Below are 21,123 nucleotides of genomic sequence, written 5' to 3'. Positions count from 1 at the left end.
ACAACAGGAGACATAGATCATTCCTTGCAGTAGAAATCTAGGTGATTTTTATTCTGTTTTCCCTTTAATCACTACATGGAACAAAAAATTATGTGTATGGTATATACTGTATACAGTAGCACAGAAGGGTGGGTGTGGTGTAATCCCAGCACCCGGGGTGCACGACTGTAATCCCAGCACCGGGGCCTGAGATGGGAGTTTCAGGAAAGCCTGGTCTACATAGTGAGCAATAACAACAAAGTATTCGTCAAGAAAGGGCTGGAGAGATGGCTCAGAGATGAACAGTCCTGGCTGTAGCTGAGCAGTGGTGGTGCACACCTTTAATTCCAGCACTCAAGAGGCAGAGGCAGGTGGCAGGTGGATCTCTGTGAGTTTGGGGCCAGTCTGGTCTATAGAGCTATTTCTAGGAAAGAAACCCTGTCTAAAAAAAAAGAGTCCTAGCTGCATTTTCAGAGCAACTAAGTTAAGTTTCAGTATCTACGGTTCACAACCATATCTAATTCCATTTTCAGGGATTTGATGCCTCTTCTGGTCTCTTCTCGCATGAATCATGAAAGCAGTACATGCAGGCAAAATATCATACACATTAAATAAGTAAGTAAGTAAGTAAGTAAATATATAGATATGCTTGTTTGTTTGTTTTTAATATCCAGTTAGAAGCAAACTTTTTGGCATTGCCTCTGTCTGGGCACTGTCTTCTACTTGTTCCCTCCCCTTTATTCATCCGCTATTCTGGGCAGTGGGAGTGGATGCCTGCTACAGAAGGTGCTGAGCCAGGTTCCTCAGGAACAATTGGATGTGCCTGGAAGTCAGGGGCAGTGAATGAAGGAAACAGAGAGTCTTAGTTAGGGTTTTTTGTTTTTTTTTTTTTTTTTGGTTTTTCGAGACAGGGTTTCTCTGTGGTTTTGGAGCCTGTCCTGGAACTAGCTCTTGTAGACCAGGCTGGTCTTGAACTCACAGAGATCCGCCTGCCTCTGCCTCCCGAGTGCTGGGATTAAAGGCGTGCGCCACCACCGCCCAGCTAGTTAGGGTTTTTATAGCTGTGACAAACCACCATGGCCAAGAAGCAGGGACTGATGAAGAGGCCATGGAGGGGGGCCACTTACAGGTTTGCTTCCCATGGCTTGCTCAGCCTGCTTTCTTACAAAATGCAGGACCAGCAGCCCAGGGATGGCACCAACCACCATGAACTGGTCCCTTCCCCATTGATCACTAAATGAGAAAATGCCTTATAGTTGGATCTCAGGAAGGTATTTCCTCAGCTGAAGTTCCTTCCTCTGATGACTCTAGCTTGTGTCAAATTGACACACAAAACCACCCAGTGGCCTGGTGATGGTGGTGCACACCTTTAATCCCAGCACTCAGGAGGCAGAGGCAGGCTGATCTCTGTGAGTTTGAGGCCAGCCTGGTCTACAAGAGCTAGTTCCAGTACAGGCTTCAAAGCCACAGAGACACCCTATCTCGAAAAACAAAAACAAAAAAAAAACAAAACAAAAGCAAACACCCAGTACACTAAGGAAGCAGGGAAGCCAGCAGCGCCTGCTGAATGCACTGTGATCTACAAGCTAACTTGGACTGATTAGTGAAAGGTCATCTGCAGTGGGAGAGAAAGTTGCTGAAGGACGTGGCTCCACTGCCTGGGCCTTTAAACATCCTGCACAGGATCTCATGTAGCCTAGGCCGCCTTCAATCTCCCTGTGTAGCTGAGGATGACCTTGAGCTCCTGATTGCAGACGTGGACACCACGCCACTGCTGCACGTCCTTTATCCAGTGCATCCTCCTAATCCTCCTAGAGACTGCGCTAGGCACGAGCACGTCTGCTGGTGGATCTGTCAGGCCAGGACTTGAACTGGCACCAACACTGAGCAGGGCAAATGGGGATAACTATTCAAGTAAGTATTTAACTACACACACGATGAGGACTACCAGAGATGTATTCGGTTTGCTGCTCTGGTAGGCAACCAAAATGTCCAAGTCCAGACTTTTCCTGCAAATGTGTCATTTAAGCCAAATTAGGAAGAGCTATGGGAGCGATGGGGCCAGCAGGTATAAAACATTCTGAAAAGAGCACTATTAGCCCTGGGGTCAGCTAGATCTTGGCCAATGGTACCCTCTTCTGGTTAACTGTATAAATAATAAATAAATAAATAAATAAATAAATATTTATAAGAAGAACAGAAGGACCAGTGGAAGTACATATATCTCTTATCTCCGCCAGGTGTCGTGGTATACTCCTAAATCTCCAGCACTTGGAGAGTGGAAGCAGGAAGTTCAAGGTCATCCTTGGCTATCTACTGAGTTTTAGGACAGCCTGTCTCGCAAAACAAAATGAATAAATAAATAAATACGCCTGTCTTTGGCCCCATAATGGCCTGCCGTGGTATTTTGCCAGCAAGAAAGTTAATACTGAGTGAGGTCTTTTGACCTTGGACCAGAACTACAAATTGAAAATAAACTTGTTTTCTTTATAACTTACCCAGTTTGTACTGTGCCCTTAGCAACTGAAAAGAGACACAGGCATACATACTAGAGGATAGGACTTTTTAGCTCATCTCCTTGAGGACACAATCAAATTCCTAACCTGATCAGTAATATAAGAAGCCTGAAGATTTGACTAGCACCCTGAGGCCAGGCCTATGAGATACCATGTGGCAAGGCTTGCATGCGACTGCCCTCAACATATAGACAGACCGACTTTGCAGACAAGCAAGGAGTTTGGATCTGTCCAAGACTGACCAATCTCATCAGCAAGGAGAAGGCCTCGGAGGAAAGTTAGCTTCAGGTTGTTGTCTGGCTCTTGGGCTGCTACTCTCAGGCAGTTCTTGGAGTTGCCTCTTCTGTCCAGTCACCCGGAAGTGCTAGTGTGAACAAGTTCTTATTTCTATCTCCAGGCCTGTTCTGTCTTCTCTGACACTCAGTGATGTTCTTTGGAGAGAAATAACCTCGCTCACCCATTCAGAGGAAGTTTCATCCTGACAAAGTTTAACTGTGACCAGTGGCCTCTGACCTCTCAGTGTCACTCCGGCCCACACAATCTCAGCATCACTTAATTTTCATGGGATATCAACATTGGAAAAGCTTTAATATCAGTGACCGTATCGAATCTGTAATCCAGTCTGACTTCTGTGTCTCCTGGCTGTGTGACCTTCGCCAGATGTGATGATATTATGCCATAATCCCAATATTTATGATTAAATAGCTTAAATTATGCTTGATCTTAGACAAAAGGCCAAGAAATGATAAGAGCCTAAAGCACATTTGTGGAGGCAGGCAGTGGTGGCGCTCACCTTTAATCCCAGCACTTAGAGGCAGAGGCAGGCGGATCTCTGAGTTTGAGGCCAGCTTGGTCTACAAAGTGAGTTCCAGGACCACCAGGGCTACACAGAGAAACCCTGTCTCGAAAAACACAACAAAAGAATTCTACTTGTGGTATGATTGAATCATCACCATTTTCGTAATTTTTCCATCACCCCAGAAGGAAACACGATACCCACTGAGTAACAATTCTCTCTTCCTCTCTTCCTGCATCTCTGGCTGATCTCTGAGTTATGCTCTAACCTCTAACTTCTGCCTTTTTCAGATGTTCTTTTCAGACCATGTGGGACTTGCTTGTTTCTATTTTTTCGAGTTATCATTAATGGTGTGTGTGAGTGTGTGTGTGTGTGTGTGTGTGTGTGTGTGTATGAGTATGTGTGTGTATCCCAATGGCTGGGTTTTGTAACAGAACCCCAGACCATTAGCACAACTGACTCCATGATGAAAGTTACCAGTCCATAAAACTGAGCACATAGCTCCACCAGTCAAAATGAAAACAAATCCTAATCTGTCAGAGTCCTTAATTCTAGAAAAGTTTCTAAATATACTAATCTTGCTTTTGCTTTTTAGCTTCTGTAGTTCTGCTTCTGGCTAACTGTCCTTGGTAACTGAAGTATGTCAACTCAGAATATGGTGTGTGTGTGTGTGTGTGTGTGTGTGTGTGTGTGTGTGTGTGCGCGCGCGCGTGTGCTTAAAAGCTCATTCTGGGAAAAGCTCAGGGCTGCACTGGGATCCTGAACACCCAGCATAGTTGCCAGCCAGCTAATAAAGACCTTTTTTTTCTTGGCTTAAATCCATGTCTGAGTAGTTTTCTCTGGTGAATACCCACAACAGGTTTCATCACAGCAATGTCAAACAATGTGTGTGTGTTAGCAGATTTTCTGCGGCTTCATTCTCCCCACCCCCTCTTTCCTCCTACCCTTTCCTGTAAGTGCCCCTCAGTCTCCTTTCTGCTTTCACTTCACACTTCACAAGGCTCTTTTTGCCCTTCCCCCACTTCCTCAGTACCTCTACCCCCTCTTGGTCTCCTTTCTAGTTGTTTGGGGTTTTTTGTTTGCTTTTAATGGTTTTAATCCAATTTACAGGGCTTTATATCCTACAGGTATGAGAGCCACTAGGCGGTGGCACATGTCTCTAATCCCAGCACTTGGGGAGCAAAGGCAGGCGGGGCTTGTGAGTTCAAGGACAGCCTGGTCTACAGAGCAGGGTCCAGGATAGGCTCAAAAGCTACAGAGAAACCCTGTCTTGAGAAAAATACTACAAGCCTGGATCAGAGTCATCCTTAGCTACATGATAAATTCCAGAAAAGCCTGGACTTCCTGAGCTCCTGTCTCAGTACAGGAGAGGGTATACAGGTGTCTTAGTATATAAAGGAGTTATTACTAAGCCTGACAACCTAAGTCCTGAGTTTGATCTCAGACCTACATGTTGGAAGGAGAGAACTGTTTTCCAAAAGTTGTTCTCTGACCTCCACACCTGTTTGCACACACAGACTAATAGATAAGTAAATGTAATTGCTAAATTTAATTTTAAAAAGCTTCAGGAGGGGCAAAAAGACTCTGTGTGTGTGTGTGTGTGTGTGTGTGTGTGTGTGTGTGTGTGTGTGTGTATATATATATATATATTTCATTCCAGGCCTGGAGGTGCAGACATATAACCCTACCTACTTAGAAGGCTAAATCAGGAGAAGCTCAGGTTCCAGGTCACCCAGAACTACAGAGTGAGTTCAAGGCCAGCTTGGGCAACCCTGGGGAGACAATCTCAAAATCAAAAGTAAAAAAGGGCTGGGTATGGAACTCAATGTTGGCGTTGGGTAATAGAATTTGGTCATGAGGGACTGAGTCAGGCTATGCTGGGCAATAGCCCCTAGCCATAAAGAATGGATTAGCCCCAGCCTGAATCATTCTGCTCCACCTGTATATGGAAAAGAACCCACCCTGCTCCTAGTCAAACCACAAAAACACAGCTGTAACTTCCTGGTAGCTACTCATGTACATGTGTCTGTATATACCTGCCCCTCAGTCTCTCAAAATGAGCTCAGCCTTCATCTTGCGGGAAGACTGAGACCCCTCTCTGTTCTAACAAAGCAGCCTGTTAAGATGAGTCTTTCTGCCTCATTGTCTTCTACAACAAACTTTCTGTAATCTGTCCACAGAAAGACCTCCCTCGGGAAGTCCCCTAGGCCTCTTGCCTCTGCTTCCCAAACGTTGGGGTAACAGGCGTGTACCACCACACCCAACTTGTTTTTATAGTGTGTGTGTGTGTGTGTGTGTGTGTGACATACACATGTGAACACGCCTGTGTGCAAAACCCAAACGAGGTCCTCTGGTGTCCTCCTGCCCTCTCTGCTTTATTCCTTCCAAGAAAGGTCTCCCTGAATTCAAATTCATATCTTGTATTTTCAGCTTGTCTAGCATCCAGAAAGTTCCAGAGATGCTCCTGTCTCTATCCCCCAAACATTGCTGTTGCAGCATGTGACAGATCATGCCTAGCTTGTTACATGGATGCTAAGATCTGAACTCAGGTCCCAAGGTTGTGCAGCAACACGCTTACCATGGAGCCATCTCATCGGCTCCCTTTATGGGTTTTGTTCTGTTTTGATGTGAGGTGCCATGCGGGTGCTGGTAAGTGAACCACGGTCTTCTGGAAGAGTAGCCAGTGCTCTTAACAGCTGAGTCATCTCTCCAGCCCCTAAGATTTATTTTTATTATCTTGAATTATGTGTTGGTTGCATATCTGCACGTGAGTGCAGGTGCCTGAGGAGGTCAGAGTCCATGGAGCTGGATGCGCGGAAGGTTGTGAGGTCCCTGATTTCTTGTGAGCCATTTCTTCAGTCCCTCTTTGTTTTTAGGCCGGGTCTCACTCTGTAGCCCAGGGTGGCCTCAAGTTATTCTTCTAAATATGACTCACCAGGCCCACCAGTCCTTGGCTTCTTGGACAGACTATAAGCCGTAGGCGGACAAAACTTAACCTTGTTCACTTGCTGAAGTCGTCCCAAAGCCAAAACACAGTGTCTTTAGATCATAAACTAACCCAGCAATTCCTCTAAACCTTGAAAGAGGAGAAGAGTCTTCCCCTTTTGACCATAGACCGCATGCATAAGGGAAGCTAAAGTGAGTATCAAAAGTGGGCTGGAAACTAGGAAACGCTTTCGAATGACACACACTACCTTGGGTGAGAGTAAGAGGCGCTTACAAATGGTTTTGCAGGAAGCCTGGTGAGCTCTGTGAGGCACAAGTTACAGAAAAATTCCAAACCAACCTTAGGTCCTACATTCCTGAGGTCCCAGGCCAGCTGGACCGTTAAGGTAGTCACAAGGGTGTCTTGGCCGTGGGAGGAGGGGTAGGGGTGGTTTTTTCCACTCTGGGAACTTGCTTTCTGAGTCAGGCTGGTGAAACACAGCTGGTCTAAATCAATTCACATTTCCCCATCTGACTGCCTCTTCTCAGGTCTGTGAGATGCCATGTGCCTGGCACTAGTGACACCTGGTGGCCAGTTAAACTAAAAGGCAGCTGTCTATTGGGTTCAGGTTTGTACGCCAGGGCCTAGTACAAAATCTGACACAGAGAAGACCCTATCTTTCGAGAGGTAAAAGAATGACTGGAACGGACTGTAGAGGGGGGGTGGATGCTGTGTCCACATGCTGGAGGCCCACCAAGGGACCAAGCAGGACCCTAAAAGGGGCCAAACAATTCACCTGCTCAGGCATGTTCATGGGAGAGCCTCTGGTGGTTTCTCCTGTCCCTCTTCTGTGCCTGTCCTGGGTTCCAGGGACACCTGTGAGGCAGGTAAAGAGCTATTTGAGGAACGCTGCACCTGCCTCTGGGCTCAGTTGTGCTAGGAGCTATGAATAGAGCCCAGGGGCTTGGGCTAGGAACGACTGAGCAAAGCTCCTTTCAGGGGGAGGCCTCTGGAGTGGAGTTCTGCAGCAGCGTACATGCTCAGCATCCATGAGTCCTCACCAAAGGGAGGAAGGGAAGGAGGGAGGGAGGACAAAGAGAGGGCTCTGAAGCCCAGGGAAGGCAGAAAGGTAACAACCAGACTACCTCAGAACCAGGGCTCTTAGACTCTCTAAGACAGAAACACGAACAAAAGGAGCCCCAAGTAACAAGCAAGGCCCCTTAGACGCAGATATGAGGTGTGACATCTACCACGGACTCTGGTGCATACCCTTGCCCTTCAACCAAGGAACTACTGTCTCCCTAAACTGAGGGGGAGTCCCCTCTAAACCCATCTATGTCCCTTCCACCAAGCCCTCTGCCTTATCCACAGCTCTCCAAGGGTATGGACTGACTTTCCCTCTCAGAACCTTTTCCTTGACCACAAAAGATTGCTGGAAATGTGAGAGAAACTACATGCCAAGTAAGTAGAAGAGTGTTTGGTGCGTGACAGACATCTAAGTGATCTGGAACTACCCAGTACTTGAAAAGTTGAAGGAAGAGAATTTTTGCCACAAGTTCAAGGTCAACCTGGGTATGTAGTGAGTACCAGGATGGCCTGGATTGGGCTACAGAGTGAGACCCTCTCTCTTAAAATATTAAAATGGGGGTGGGGGAGGCCAGGGAGTGGGTAGAACACTCTCCTAGCACGCGTGAAGCCGTGAAGCCCTGGGGTGTGGCGGTTCTACACTGTAATCTCAGTACTTGAGAGGTGGAGACAGTGGGGTCAGAAGTTCAACATCATCCTTGGCTACATAGTAAATTCGAGGCTAGGCTAGGCTACAGGAGACCTTGCCTCCAAAAAACAAAAATACTAAACGACACTGCTATTGGCATTGCTATCTTCTTTAAGACCCAATTTAAATCTTGCCCACAATCCTCAATTAAACGGCAACAGCCTCAAAGACAGAGGCAAAGGAAGGATAGGACCTCACAGCAGTCTGTGTTAACGTCACACAGCATCTCTGACTTGTTATCTTGGCATCAGTCCTAGGGCTGGACAGTCCTCCAGCCCTCACCTGAGCTTGCTTTCAGTTTTCATTCCTCCAGGCTATACTGAGTTATTTATCTGGGCTGGGCTTGATTTTTCTCTGATAGATCAAAAGCCAGAGGCACTGTGCTGTAGGAGTACAAAGATACTATCTCCAGTTGCCCTGGGTGAGACACTCAAACCCCTAGCACAGGAAGAGAAAGCGTTGAAGTCTCAGAGCAGAGAGCTGAATTTGGGCCTTAGGAGGAAGTGTAGCCCCAAACTAGACCTCTGTGAATGACAGCTGAGGGAAACTCTTAGAGTCCTTTATGCCTAAATCACTTTCTGGATTTCTGTTGCCCTCATTCCTGATGCCAGGTCCTCGTATATATTGTCTTAGCTTAGACTATGCCCGGATAGTCATCCATTCCATCCTCAACAAGTATTACTGAGTCTCTTCTCTGTGGCGGCACCTAGAGCACTGGGCTTGCTCCTAGAGCAGTGCTCAGTAGATGGAGTTTTGAGTCAGCTTTTTGCACAGCTAGAGTGTGTACTCTTCCTGTCAGCACTGGGACTGTCTTGTACCCAGAGTGAAAGCCCAGAACTTCGGGAGAGCAGGATCAGGCGGCCCTTTCAACTCAATTTAAAGAATGAGTCCTGTCCTTTGAAAAAGGCAACCTGTGTGAGCCTTGGTGTTCTTGAGTCCTTGCAGCATGGGCTGCACCATGGCAACCTGTTTGCAAACATGTTTGGTGGATCTGGGGTAGCGACTCAGAAACTGCACACTTAACAAACCCCGGTAGCGAATTTGGGGCAAGTGAAGACTGTGGGTCCACAACTGAGGGAAAGAAGGGATGTTGGGCTCCGGGGTCCTGGTGGAGGAAAGGTGGTGGTAGATCTGATGCAGGAATTTGAGCTTTATATCCCACGAAAGTCCCCCAAACAGAATCTTTACAAAGATCTCTCCTCCAGCTGCTGAGCAAGAAATAGTGAAGTGAACCCGATTGCTGATTGCTGGCTGAACAACACCCATCGCGGTGTCCCGGCAACGGCCAGAGTCCACTGGATGATGATGATGGTGCTGCAAGGTTCTTGGTAACGCATTGTCGGATGTCCAAGACCCCAACTCAGGAGGCCCTCCACTCTGTGGTCAGAGTTCCCCAAAGGACATTACCCAGATAGGCGGAGGCCCCAAAGGTGTTAATCCCTTCCTCCGCCCTTTGGTAAATTGTGCCCCCGGCTCGCCTTCCCGGCATGCCTCCCGGGAGTGACCTCATCGGCTCGGTGCCGAGAGCTGGGCTTCGCTAGATGGCGCTGCTCTCAGTTGAGAGCTTGACTGTAGTTGGTGCCAGGGCGATCACCCGGCACCATCTGGTCTTTTTGATCACTGCTGACTGCTTGCTCCCAGCTCACGTCTCTGCTTTTCCACGCTTCCCTCGGGCGCCCAAATCAGGAGCCTGGGCTTCATACAGCATCCTTGGAAGCACTTATCCTCAAATGGACAAGCAGGCAGAAGCGGTCGAAGAATCTGTTGTCCTGTTTCGGAATAGTCTTGGAGCTCTTTCCTGAGGACACCCAGTCGGCCCCAGCGGACAGTCTCCAGCTGTGACTCCAGAAGACGATCTTCCAGGACCTTGGTTTACCTTAAAATGAGATGGAAATATATAAAAACTAGCTTAAAATATCGTTAATGGTGGTAGGGCATGGGGCTGCCCCACGCAGCTGCCTGAGTTGGTGGTGGTGCTGTGATGCTTGTGTGGGTACTACTTACCTGTGTATGTACATATGAAAGCCAGAGGTCAATTTCGTGTGTCGTCTATCACACTTTGTGATATTTAGTACGTGTACATGGGTGTAGATGCCTGCAGAGCCCAGAGACATCAGGGTCCCTCCGAAGTTTCGGTTACAACCAAGTGCAAGCCACTGACTGGGGACTAGGAAATCTAACTCTTCGAAAAGGCAGGATGTATTTTTAACCCCTGAGCAATCTCTCCAGCTTCTCATCTTAGTTAAGATGGGGTTGCCTCATTTAACCTGGAACTTGCCATTTCAGCTGAACTGGGGGGGGGGGGCACTTCATCGGCCCTCAGCACTGGGGTTACCCCAATTTTACTGGGTGCCGAGGATCCAGATCCAGGTCGCCATGCTTGTTCAGCACTTTACCACGAACCATCTCTTCTGGCCATGAGTTCAGAGACCTACACTCTAAGCTTTTATTTTTAGTTTTTAAAAACAGAGTCTCACTGTGTAACTCTGGCTGGTCTGGAACTCACAGTGCCTGATTCTGCCTCCCAAGTGTTAGAATCAAAGGTGTGCTGACCAACCTGCCTGGCAGAAGATGGGATTCTGTGTGTGTGTGTGTGTGTACCTGTGCACACCACCCTTGAGCACATTTCTCAGATTCTCAGAAGCTGTTGGATACTCTGGAGCTACAGGCTGTGGTGAGCTGCCTGATGTGAGTGTTGAGAACAAAGCTCCAGTCCTCTGGAGAGCAGCAAGCGCTGCTGCTGAGCCACCTCTCAGCCCCAGAAGCCAGGATTCTTTACAGCACTGTCAAAAAGAATTTCAGGGCGGGGGAATTTCAGAATGAGCTTCTATGAAGCAGAAGTGGAATTTATTAAAAAGAGGGTTTTTGTTTCTGTTGTGTGCTTTTTGTTTGGTTTTTCGCAACAGGGTTTCTCTGTGTAGCTTTGGAACCTGTCCTGGAACTCGCTTTGTAGCCCAGGCTGGCCTCAAACTCACAGAGATCCTCCTGCCTCTGCCTCCTGAGTGCTGGGATTATAGGCCTGGGCCACCACCGCTCAGCTAAGAAGAGATTTTTTAATATAGATGTTAGCATGGATTTAATAGAAAGGTGTTTGGGGAAAGGATAAGATACAACCTGGGTATGGGCTTCTCAGGGAAGAATCTTGCTTAACTGACTCACAGTGACCATATGTACAATTTCAGGCTTGCTGAAAAACTTTCATTTTTATCTTTTGCCTTTTCAACAAATAAGATTATAGGGTGCTTTGGTGATACTTGGGTAGAATTATAGTCTGTTAGGATAAATTCATGGGTCACAAGGTTGCACGAGGGGATGAAGAGGTAGGTAGCATTTACTGTAAATGGGATTTCTTGTGTGATTCATAGAAAACTACAGGTTTGCTGAGTGTGGTGGCTCATGCCTTTAATCCCAGCACTCAGGAGGCAGAAGCGAATGGACTTCTGTGAGTTTGAGACCAGCCTACATAGTGAGTTCCAGGAGAACCAGGGCTACAGAGAGGGACCTGTCTCAACACTACCAATCCCAAACAAACAAGCCCTGCAGGTTTATAGCTAGGGAAGGAGAAAGACCACATCCACTTAGGTGTCAAGTGTAACTCACTGCTATTTTAACATTCTGTTTTTGTTTGTGTACTTGGGACTAAACCCAGGGCCTCTCACAGCCTAAGTATGTGCTCTGCCACTGAGCTAAGAGCCAACTTTTAGGGATTAAAGGTAGTACTACTTCTTGGCATGTTGTGTGTGTGTGGGGGGGAGGGTCAGTGGAAGATGGTTGGAGAGGTGCTATCTGGGGTACAAGAGAAGAATGAAGGAGAAAAGTAGCACACACTTCCCTAGGTTCTTCAGCCTTTGATGGGGCTACCTCCCAGGATGGGAGTGAGTTGGGTATCCTGGGAAAACTGACTTGTAGGCTCTCTGAGGCGATTGCTGCAGGCTCGTTTGAATAAGCAGGTCCAGCTGTGGAAATGGGTGCTCGTGAGTCCACTGTCTTCTGCTATCTGATGCCCTGAAAGCCAGAGAAAGATGAACATCAGGCCAGTCAGATATAGGCAGTGCAGATATAGACCCACAGACCCCACAAGGACTAGACCCCAGAGATACCCACCTGTAAGTAACTACTATGCCATGCCAGTGTCCTTCCAGATCATCAAAGTCCTCACTCCACGGGGCTCATTTTCAGATTCTCATGGCAGAGACGTGGTACACCAAGGCTCTCTGCCAGGATGCTGCAGAGTTTATTATTATATCAAGATTAGTTTAGCAAATTCACACCCAAAGACTGATTCCCCAGCCGGGCGGTGGTGGCGCACGCCTTTAATCCCAGCACTCGGGAGGCAGAGGCAGGCAGATCTCTGTGAGTTCGAGACCAGCCTGGTCTACAAGAGCTAGTTCCAGGACAGGCTTCAGAGCAACACAGAGAAACCCTGTCTCAAAAAAACAAAAAACAAAACAAAAACAAACAAAAAACAAACAAACAAAAAGACCAATACCCTAACATAGCGTGCATTGCCTTATACACCTCTTTGTCATTTTCCTTTTATATTTTATTCCCCCTTTTCTCTCTTACGTGGTAACACATATTCCAACTGAGCGGTCTGTGTTACATGGTTATGACAGTCACATATGTGCACACAGATACTGATTATGCCATGTTGCCTTCTCTTTCTCCTAGGCGGGCCCTTATCACAGGCTAAATTCACAGAAGCCAGGGGCTCAGAACGTAGAAGTCCTTGACTATCTGAGCCCTTTCCCCAGTACTCAGCATCATGTGAACCAGACAGTCAGACTTGAGCAGAGCAAGGCCCTCAGATGGCCAGATAGAACAGAATCATCTTTTCCTTCCTTGCAGTCTAGTGGAGGAGATAAGTAAACCGTGAGAACAAGATGTGACAGTGTAACTATCCTGGCAGGACTAAAGATATTCTAAAGAGACACTTGTGTTTCTTTGACTTTCGGATTGTTGAAACAATAGTCCCCGAGATAATTGGAATTTCCCCTGGAATCTAATGCTGGGAGAAGGAAATACAGATGGGTCTTTTGAGAGTCTGTGTTAGGGAGGAGATAAACCCAGTGGGAGGTAGAGAGGGCTGAGCAGGCAGCAGCCAGCCTGGACAGGATTCCTAGGGAGCCTGAGAATAGGAAACTCCATAACCATGGGATGGGTCAGTCAGCCAGGTAAGCAGGTTCCCTGGATGCTGGCTGACCCTGGCACCCAAGGCCTCCCAGAGGATTCAGAGAAATGTTTATCACCAGGAGTGGGGTATTAAGATTCTCTCCACACGTCTCTAAACTGACATGGAAACCATCCCTCTCTCACAGCACTGGTTTCTCGGCAGTACGTCCCTATCTGACCTCCTTCTCACCAAAGGCTGCAGAGAAGGGTGTTATCTTTATTCCCAGTTTATGGATAAGGAGACCGGTGCGGAAAAGAATTTCAGTCATTTTTGTCATAGTCAAATAGCTTGCAAACGAGCCGGGCAGTGGTGGTGCACGCCTTTAATCCCAGTGCGGGAGGCAGAGGCAGAAGGATCTCTGTGAGTTCTAGGCCAGCCTGGTCTAGAAGAGCTAGTTCCAGGAAAGGAACCAAAAGCTACAGAGAAACCCTGTCTCGAAAAATCAAAAAAAAAAAAAAATAGCTTGCAAACGGTGGGACCAGGCTCTGTTTGCTCCCACCCCCAGCTCTACCACGGCGGGTGGTTGTTGGGGTCAGATCCAGATCTCCCAGGAAGGGAGAACCTGACGAAAGGGGACTTGAAACTTCAGAATAGGTCAGTTTTGTGGCCATGGCTAAGAAAGCACTGCTAGAGCCCTTTGACAGCAATGGGGACCTTTGACCTTCCCTTGAAGGTCAAAGTTGGCTAATAGAGGTACCAGAAAGGGTGGAGACTTGACTGAAAAGAGAGGGAGTAAGAAAACAGTCCTGTGCCTGGTGGTGATTGCGCAGGCCTTTAGTCTTAATCTCACTCAGGAGGCAGGCCGCCTGGTCTACAGAGTGAGTTCCAGGACAGCCAAAACTGTTACACAGAGAAATCCTGTCTCAGGGAAATAAAATTATCCTTTTGGGATCTTAGGGGTGTCACGAATGATGAGAGAGACGGTGATTGATGACAAAGGCTATTGAGCTGGAAACGGAGCTAAGATAAAGGAGGAACTTTGAAAATACCCTGAAAGCCAGGGAAACTAGAAGGCCAACCTGAGGAAGAGGTGGGAGGGGCAGCACACTGGAGCTGCAGGCCAGAAGCCTGGAGCAGTTAAGGACCTGCAGCCTGCTTTCCTTTGTAACAGTCTCCCTCCTAGAGACGCTGGTGTTAGCTTTTGTTGTCATTAAGAGCTTAAGAATGCAGTAAAAGCCAGGGAGAGGGCCACTGTTATGCAGTATCTAGCCACCTCAGGAGGCCCAGTGTCGGGGTGAATTGAGATCAAAGAAGGCCTGAAGATCCTAGAGAAGTGTGCCTTGAACAAGCCTCCAGGAATCCTGGGACCCTAGTCAAGAAGGCCTTTGTGATGATGATTAAAGGTCCAAATAGGCCCCCTACAGTCCTCCTGCCTCCCTTGCTGGGAGTCATCCCCTGGCTCCAGAAGTGGGGGGTGGGGTGGGGCAAAATTTGGAGGTAGAGGGTGGACAGGTTAAGAACAGCTCCACACCACATTCAGGCCCGAGGAGAATGTAATCCTGCCCATTCACCCAACCTCCACTGCCAGCAGGTAACACTGGGTATGCAAAGACTTCAAGGTCCTGCCCCTTTCTCAGGCTTCATTGCTGCCCCACAAACTCTAATGGAGGTTTCTGAATCCAGGTGTAAAAGATGCATCCTTTTTACAGGGTTTCCCTGTGTAACAGTCCTAGCTTTCCTGGAACTAGCTCTTGTAGACCAGGCTAGCCTCGAACTCACAGAGATCCACCTGCCTCTGCCTTCCAAATTCTGGGATTAAAGGCGTGCGCCACCACTGACAGGCCTCAATTATAGGCATCCTTTAAGAATGGCCTGTGGCCGGGCAGTGGTGGTGTGCACCTTTAATCCCAGCACTCAGGAGGCAGAGGCAGGTGGATTTCTGAGTTTGAGGCCAGCCTGGACTACAGAGTGAGTTCCAGGACAGACTCCAGACTCCATAGCTACTGAGAAACTGTGTCTTGAAAAACCAAAAGGAAAAAAAAAAAACAAGAATGGCCTCTGACTGAGTGTGGTGTGGTGACAGACTTTTAATCCATGCTCAGGAGGCAGAGGCAGACAGATCTCTGTGAAATCAAGGCAGCCTGATCTACATAGTTTCAGGGCAGCCAGGACTAGATCCTGTTTCAAACAAACAAACAAACAAAAATAAATAAATAAATAAATAAACATTATAACAGAAGACCTCTTGGGCTAGAGAGATGGCTTAGCCGTTAAGAGCACTGACTGCTTTTCCAGAGGACCCAGGTTCAATTCCCAGCACCCACGGGGCAGCTCACAGTTGTCTGTAACTCCAGTTCCAGGGGACCTGACACTCTCACACACATACATGCAGGCAAAACACCAATGCACATAAAATTAAAAAGAAAGAAAAAGGCCTCTCTAATTGAAACACTCCAATGCATGAATTGATACCCCAGGGAGAGGAACCGAAATTGATTTGCAGGAGGGATTTCTCTCACAATTGACAACGATACATGAATGGCTTATACAGAAGTTCTGGAGAAACCCTGTCTCGAAAAACCAAAAAAAAAAAAAAAAGTTCTGGTTAGTCTTTTGTTGATGTTCTGTAAGAATAATAACATGAAATATTATTCAACCAGAAAGAAACAAACTGTGTCTTTCGAAAAACAAGTGGTGAAACGAGATCATTGTTGCTTTTTCTCTCATAAAACATGTTATTAAAGCTGGGTGATGGCACACATGCCTTTAGTCCCAGCACTTGGGGAGGCAGAGGCAGGTGGATCTCTCTGAGTTCGAGAACAGCCTGGTCTATAGAGCGAGTTCTAGGATCTCTCAAAAACTGTCGGTAAAGCTAAGGGGAGGCTATTAGAGAAGAAGAAGGGCTCAGGGGAAGTAGAATCAGAGAGGGTAGTGGGGAGGTAAACATGGTGTAATGGTTTAAGTAAAATGCTGCAGGTCCCCGAGCGGTGGCAGGCAGCAGGCAGCGGGTCCTGAGACTATGGCAGGCCACAAAGGCAGCCGGGCCCCAGGCAGGAAGCCGCGTGGCGGGTGAGAGACAGAGACATGTAGAGTGAAGTTGCATATTTATTTAGTAGGTTATGAAGGGGAAGGAGAGAAGGGGGAAGACCAGAGAGAGAGAGAAACAGAGAGAGAGAGAAACAGAGAGGAGGAAAGGGGAGAAGTGGGGAGAAGGGAGAGATAGAAGCTGCCTCTGTGTGTGTGTGTGTGTGTGTGTGTGTGTGTGAGAGAGAGAGAGAGAGAGAGAGAGAGAGAGAGAGAGAGAGAGAGAAAGGGAAAGGAAAGGACTCAGGTTGGAAACTGAAGATCAGCTTGCCTCAGCAGACACGAGGAGGGAGTGGGTGTGGCTTGTGTCTTAAAGGGACAGGACAGATGATTACATATGGTCAAAGTATACTGTATGTCTGCATGAACATTCCACAAAGAAATGCATTGTTTTGTACAATATATGCTAACAAAAATGTGAAGAAGACCAAGAGCAACACAGCCTTCACCCCAGAGCCCCAGCAGGACAGCCATATTGACAGCTTTACAGAACCCTGAGGTTGACACAGAAAGACCATGACTTGGAGGACCCACCCGGACTACTCAAGGGGACCCTGTCTTCAGGGACTGGTGTGGGGGTGAATGACAGATAAAGAGACAATCTCCTGTAATTTCAGGAAGAGCAGTGTCAAGAGTTTGCAGCAAGTCTGGGCCACATGGTGATTTTACAGCAGCATTGAGGCCCACTGAAGGGAAGCTCTTTCTTCTTGGTCAAGAAAATAGAATTTCTGGCTTGCTTGGAGACCTAACATTCCAGTTAGGCTAGGCAATCACCTGATTGAGGGAGTATCCTCAGGAAGGTAGATTTACTCTAAACCCAGCTGAAGAGATAGGAAGAATAATTATACCTTCAGGGAGGTGATGTACCTTTCCTTCCCAGAAAGGAGCCACAGGCTCGCAGAGATTCCCTTCCTGAGGGGCTTTCCCTGCCGCTGGGCTTCGCTGTCTCCAAAGCGCCTCTCTTGCCATGGGCTTGGCTTCAGTGCCACCTTCACTCCCTGGCACAGCCTTTTCTTTTCCTTTTAATCAATTGTCCTCTGCGCACCTGTTCAAGTTTCCGCCTTTCCTGCCCTGGGTTTCTGTTTTCAACTCAAATAAAATTGTTCTGAGTCCTTTATTAATTTTTTTTTTACAAGACCAGGGAAATGGCTCAGAGTCTTGGAGTACTTGGTGTTCTCACAGAGGACTGGGTTTGATTCCCAGAGTAGCGCACAACAACCCTTAAGTCCAGTTCCAGGGGATCTGATGCCCTTCCTGGCTTCTGTGGGCACCAGGCAAGCACATGATGCACACACACACACACACACAACACACATATATGTAAGCAAAAACACTTATACATATAAAATAAGATAAATAAATCTAAAAACTTAATTAAAAAGCAAGACCAGACCAGCACTCGGGAGGCAGAGGCAGGGAGATATCTGAGTTTGAGGCCAGCCTGGTCTACAAGAGCTAGTTCCAGAACAGCTAGAACTGTTACACAGAGAAACCCTGTCTGGGAAAAGCAAAAACCAAAAACCAAACCAAACCAAACAAACAAACGAAAAATCAACAACAACAAAGCAAAAGCAAGACCAAGACTCTCATAAAGGGACCCCAATTTCCAAGGTAGTAGGTGAGGTTCCAAAAATTTTTCAGTAACAGTATAATAACTTGCCTCAAAAAGAAAAAAAAGAGAGAGAAAACAAAACCAAAACAGCAATGGGCTAGGGTCTTTGTTGAGTGGGTAAGCAGGTAAGTGTATTTGCTATGCAAGAATGAGGGCTTGAGTGCAAATCCTCCAAATTCATGTAAAAGTTGGGCAAGAGGCTGGAGAGATGCTCAGTAAGAGCACTTGCTCTTACAGAGAACCTAGGTTCAGTTTCCAGCACCCACAGGTGACTCAACACCAAGATTACTTCCAGTTCCCGGAGCTCTGACACCCTCTTCTGGCTTCTAGGCACAGAAGGAGTACATAGACATCAATGCAAGGCAAGATACCAAATCACATAAAATAAAAAAAAAAATCGCCAGGTGATGGTGGTGCACACCTTTAATCCCAGCAGGGAGGCAGAGGCAGGTGGATCTTTGTGAGTTTGAGGGCAGCGTGGTCTACAAGAGCTAGTTCCAAGACAGGCTCCAAAGCTACAGAGAAACCCTGTCTCAAAAAACAAACAAACAAACAAAAAAATTAATCTTTTTTTTTTCCCCGAGACAGTGTTTCTCTGTAGCTTTGGAGCCTTTCCTCACAGGCATATCTCCGAGTTCGAGGACAGCCTGACCTACAAAGTGAATTCCAGGACAACCAGAGCTACTCAGAGAAACCCTACCTTGAAAAACCAAATAAACACATACATACATACGTACATACATACATACATATCTTTAAAAAGAGAGAGAGAAAAAAGAATTGTCTGGTGTGCTGACACACTTCTTCAATCCTAGCATTCCGAGTTCAAGGCCAGCCTGATCTCTATAATAAGTTCCTGGCCACCAGGGCTACTGAGATGATGTCTCAAAACAACAACAACAACAACAACAAAAAATGCGTAAGTAAAATAAGGGCTGGAGAGATGGCTCAGTAGTTAAAAATTCTGACTGTTCTTCCAGAGGATCCAGGTGAATTCCCAGCACCCACATGGCAGATCACAACTATCTGTAACTCCAGCTCGAGGCAATCAGGACCCCTATTCTGACCTCCCTGGCACTAGGCATGCTTGTGGTACACAGATATACATTCAGGAAAAACCTCTCTATATAATGATATCTTTGAGACAGGATTTCAAGTCAGGTCCTGGACTAGCTGTGTAGACCAGGTTGGCCTTGAACTCACAGAAATCTGCAGACCTCTGCCTTCTGAATACTGGGATTAAAGGCATTCGCCACTACTGAGCTAATTTTTTAATTAAAATAAATAGGTAAGCAAACAAACAAACAAATAAATGTAAAACATCCAATATATGAAAAATTAAGTATAAAAATCGAAATGGGGCAGCGGTAGAGTGGCACTCTCAGGAGACAGAGGCAGGTCGATGTCTGTTAGTTTGAGGCCAGCCTGGTCTACAAGAGCTAGTTCCAGAACAGCTAGGGCTGTTACCACCGCCCCCCCCCCCCCAAAAAAAAACCCTGACTCGAAAAACAAAAAAAAAAAAAGGGTTAAAAAAAAATCTTTTCCATATTTTCTTATTCTCCATGGCATATTTCCTAAGGCTAACAGGCTGGTGGCTGCGGAAAGAACATTCGAGTCATGTCCAGCCGGGGTCTTGGTTGGATGGCCAGCCTCAAGGCTCCCCTTTTGCAAGCTCTAGGACCATAAAACTGCCAATAGATGAAGAGTTGTGTGACCTTGAAAGTCCCTTTCTCTTTCAGGAAAGTAGCAGTGGGATTTGGTACTTCCTTCTGAGTCTGCTGGGGACTAAACAATGTGGGGAACACGTCCCTTTAAGCGTTTATTGATCTTCGAAGCGCCACGCGCACAGGGTACCGGGGGCCAATTTGGGGCCTCGGCGGTGGAGCATCTAGAACCCGCGCCTAAACTCTCGCGAGATCGCCTTTCCGTGCCTCGCGACGTCATCCCCTCCGCGGCCGTGGCTGCGCCGGCGCCGGCGCGTAAGGTCCTCGCAGGGGCGGCCCGTATCCTTCCGCCGCCGGCCCGGCCCTCCCTCCCAGGCCCGCCAATCCCGGAGCCTCCCGACCTGCCCCTCGGCCTGGGCCCACCCCGCGCTCTGGCGGCCCCACCCCGGCGGCGCCGCCCGCCCGCCCGCGCGTCTCTTAGTCCACCTGCATCAGGCAAGCCAGCAGGCTTCCCCGGCTCCGCGACCGTAAAGCTCTCGGCGAGCCCGGGTTCTGGGGCGCTTCCTCCCCGGCGGAGGGATCCACGGCGGCCGAGGAGGCGGCGCTGAGCCTACGAGGAAGAGGCGGCTACGGCGGCGGCGGCTGTGGCAGCAGCGCATAAAGAGGCCGCCGCCGGGTGATGCGGTGACCGCTGCGGCAGGCCCAGTAGCTGAGTGGGCCTCGGCCCTCAGCTCGTCGGATCCGCGCTTCGGAGCTCCCGGTCTCCTCCGGCCGACTCGCGGCCGCTCGGGCGGTCTCAGGCCCCCCTCGCCCCTTCCCCGTCCCTCCCCTGTCCCCGTCCCCGCCCCGGGGGCCGTCGCCACCGTTTCCCACCATGGCTCTGAAGAGAATCCACAAGGTAAGCGGCCGGGGTGTTGCTGTGGGAATGGGCCGCTGGGAGAGCCCGCTGAGTAGGCTGCGGCCTGCACTTCCCGCGGTCGCCTCCGCTGGGCTCGCGGCGTTTGCTTCCCGCTGCCGGCGCCGGCCCCACGGGGCGGCCTTCACACCCCACTCCCAGAGATGGCGCCCGCGAAGGCCGGAGCGCGGGGACCCTGCTAGGCCGAAGTTGCTCCGGTTCTCGCCGTCGTCCACCCCGCCGCCTTTCCAGGCCTCCCTCCAGCCTGGGATTTGCTGCTCTCTAGGGCTATTGTCCGCCTGGGAAGGGGACTTGGACGGCGCGGGAAGGGGGGTGGGGGCAGCGACTGGGGCGTTGGGCGGCCCTATGGTTTGAGGTCGATAGGGCTGCTTGTCCAATCTCTGTCCACCTACTCGGGCGCCCTACCCGGAGCTCCCTGAGATCGAGCACCCAGACAGGGTGCGACCGGAGGGTCCCTTTGCCCAATCCGTGACTGTTTCCTTGAGTTCATTTAACTCTTGGGCAGCTGGCTGCACGCTGAAGTCGTCCTTACTGGCCTGGAAAGTCAGAGGGAAGAGAATGCTCCTCCGGAGGGCAGAGGGGGTTAAGTGGAGAAGCGTTGTTCCTCGGGGTTGCCGCATGTCGTCGGAGACTAACCCTTCAGTTTTGCAGGACGGGAGCTAGTGGAACAACTGTTTACCTGGTAGGGTGAAGCCAGGCAGTTCCGAAAACCGAACGTTGAACACCGCCGGAGAAATTCCTTT

General features: G+C 48.6%; 1 protein-coding gene and 1 long non-coding RNA gene across 3 annotated transcripts in view; one reads left to right on the top strand and one right to left on the bottom strand.

Annotated features, from left to right (window-relative positions):
- Window positions 1-8,086: 8,086 nt before the first annotated feature.
- LOC142847831 (uncharacterized) lies at window positions 8,087-20,030 on the bottom strand. 2 transcript variants are annotated; one of them, XR_012910309.1, is made up of 4 exons: window positions 19,951-20,030; window positions 12,096-12,216; window positions 11,820-11,996; window positions 8,087-9,867 (listed from the first exon to the last, which is right to left on the bottom strand). It is a non-coding gene; the product is annotated as an uncharacterized LOC142847831 (long non-coding RNA). The 2 variants fall into 2 exon arrangements; XR_012910310.1 differs by having other exon boundaries at window positions 11,895-11,996.
- Window positions 19,907-21,123, top strand: part of Ube2d2 (ubiquitin conjugating enzyme E2 D2) — a 41,468-nt gene continuing 40,251 nt past the window's right edge. Inside the window, exon 1 of the mRNA XM_075968939.1 lies at window positions 19,907-20,362. Coding sequence (XP_075825054.1) covers window positions 20,339-20,362 — 24 coding nt within the window. The 5' untranslated portion in view covers window positions 19,907-20,338. The remainder of the gene's footprint in view (window positions 20,363-21,123) is intronic.

This window comes from Microtus pennsylvanicus, chromosome 4 (genome assembly GCF_037038515.1).
Source record: "Microtus pennsylvanicus isolate mMicPen1 chromosome 4, mMicPen1.hap1, whole genome shotgun sequence".
In the NCBI taxonomy this organism is placed as follows: Eukaryota; Metazoa; Chordata; class Mammalia; order Rodentia; family Cricetidae; genus Microtus; species Microtus pennsylvanicus.
This window is presented reverse-complemented; position numbering and strand designations above follow the sequence as displayed.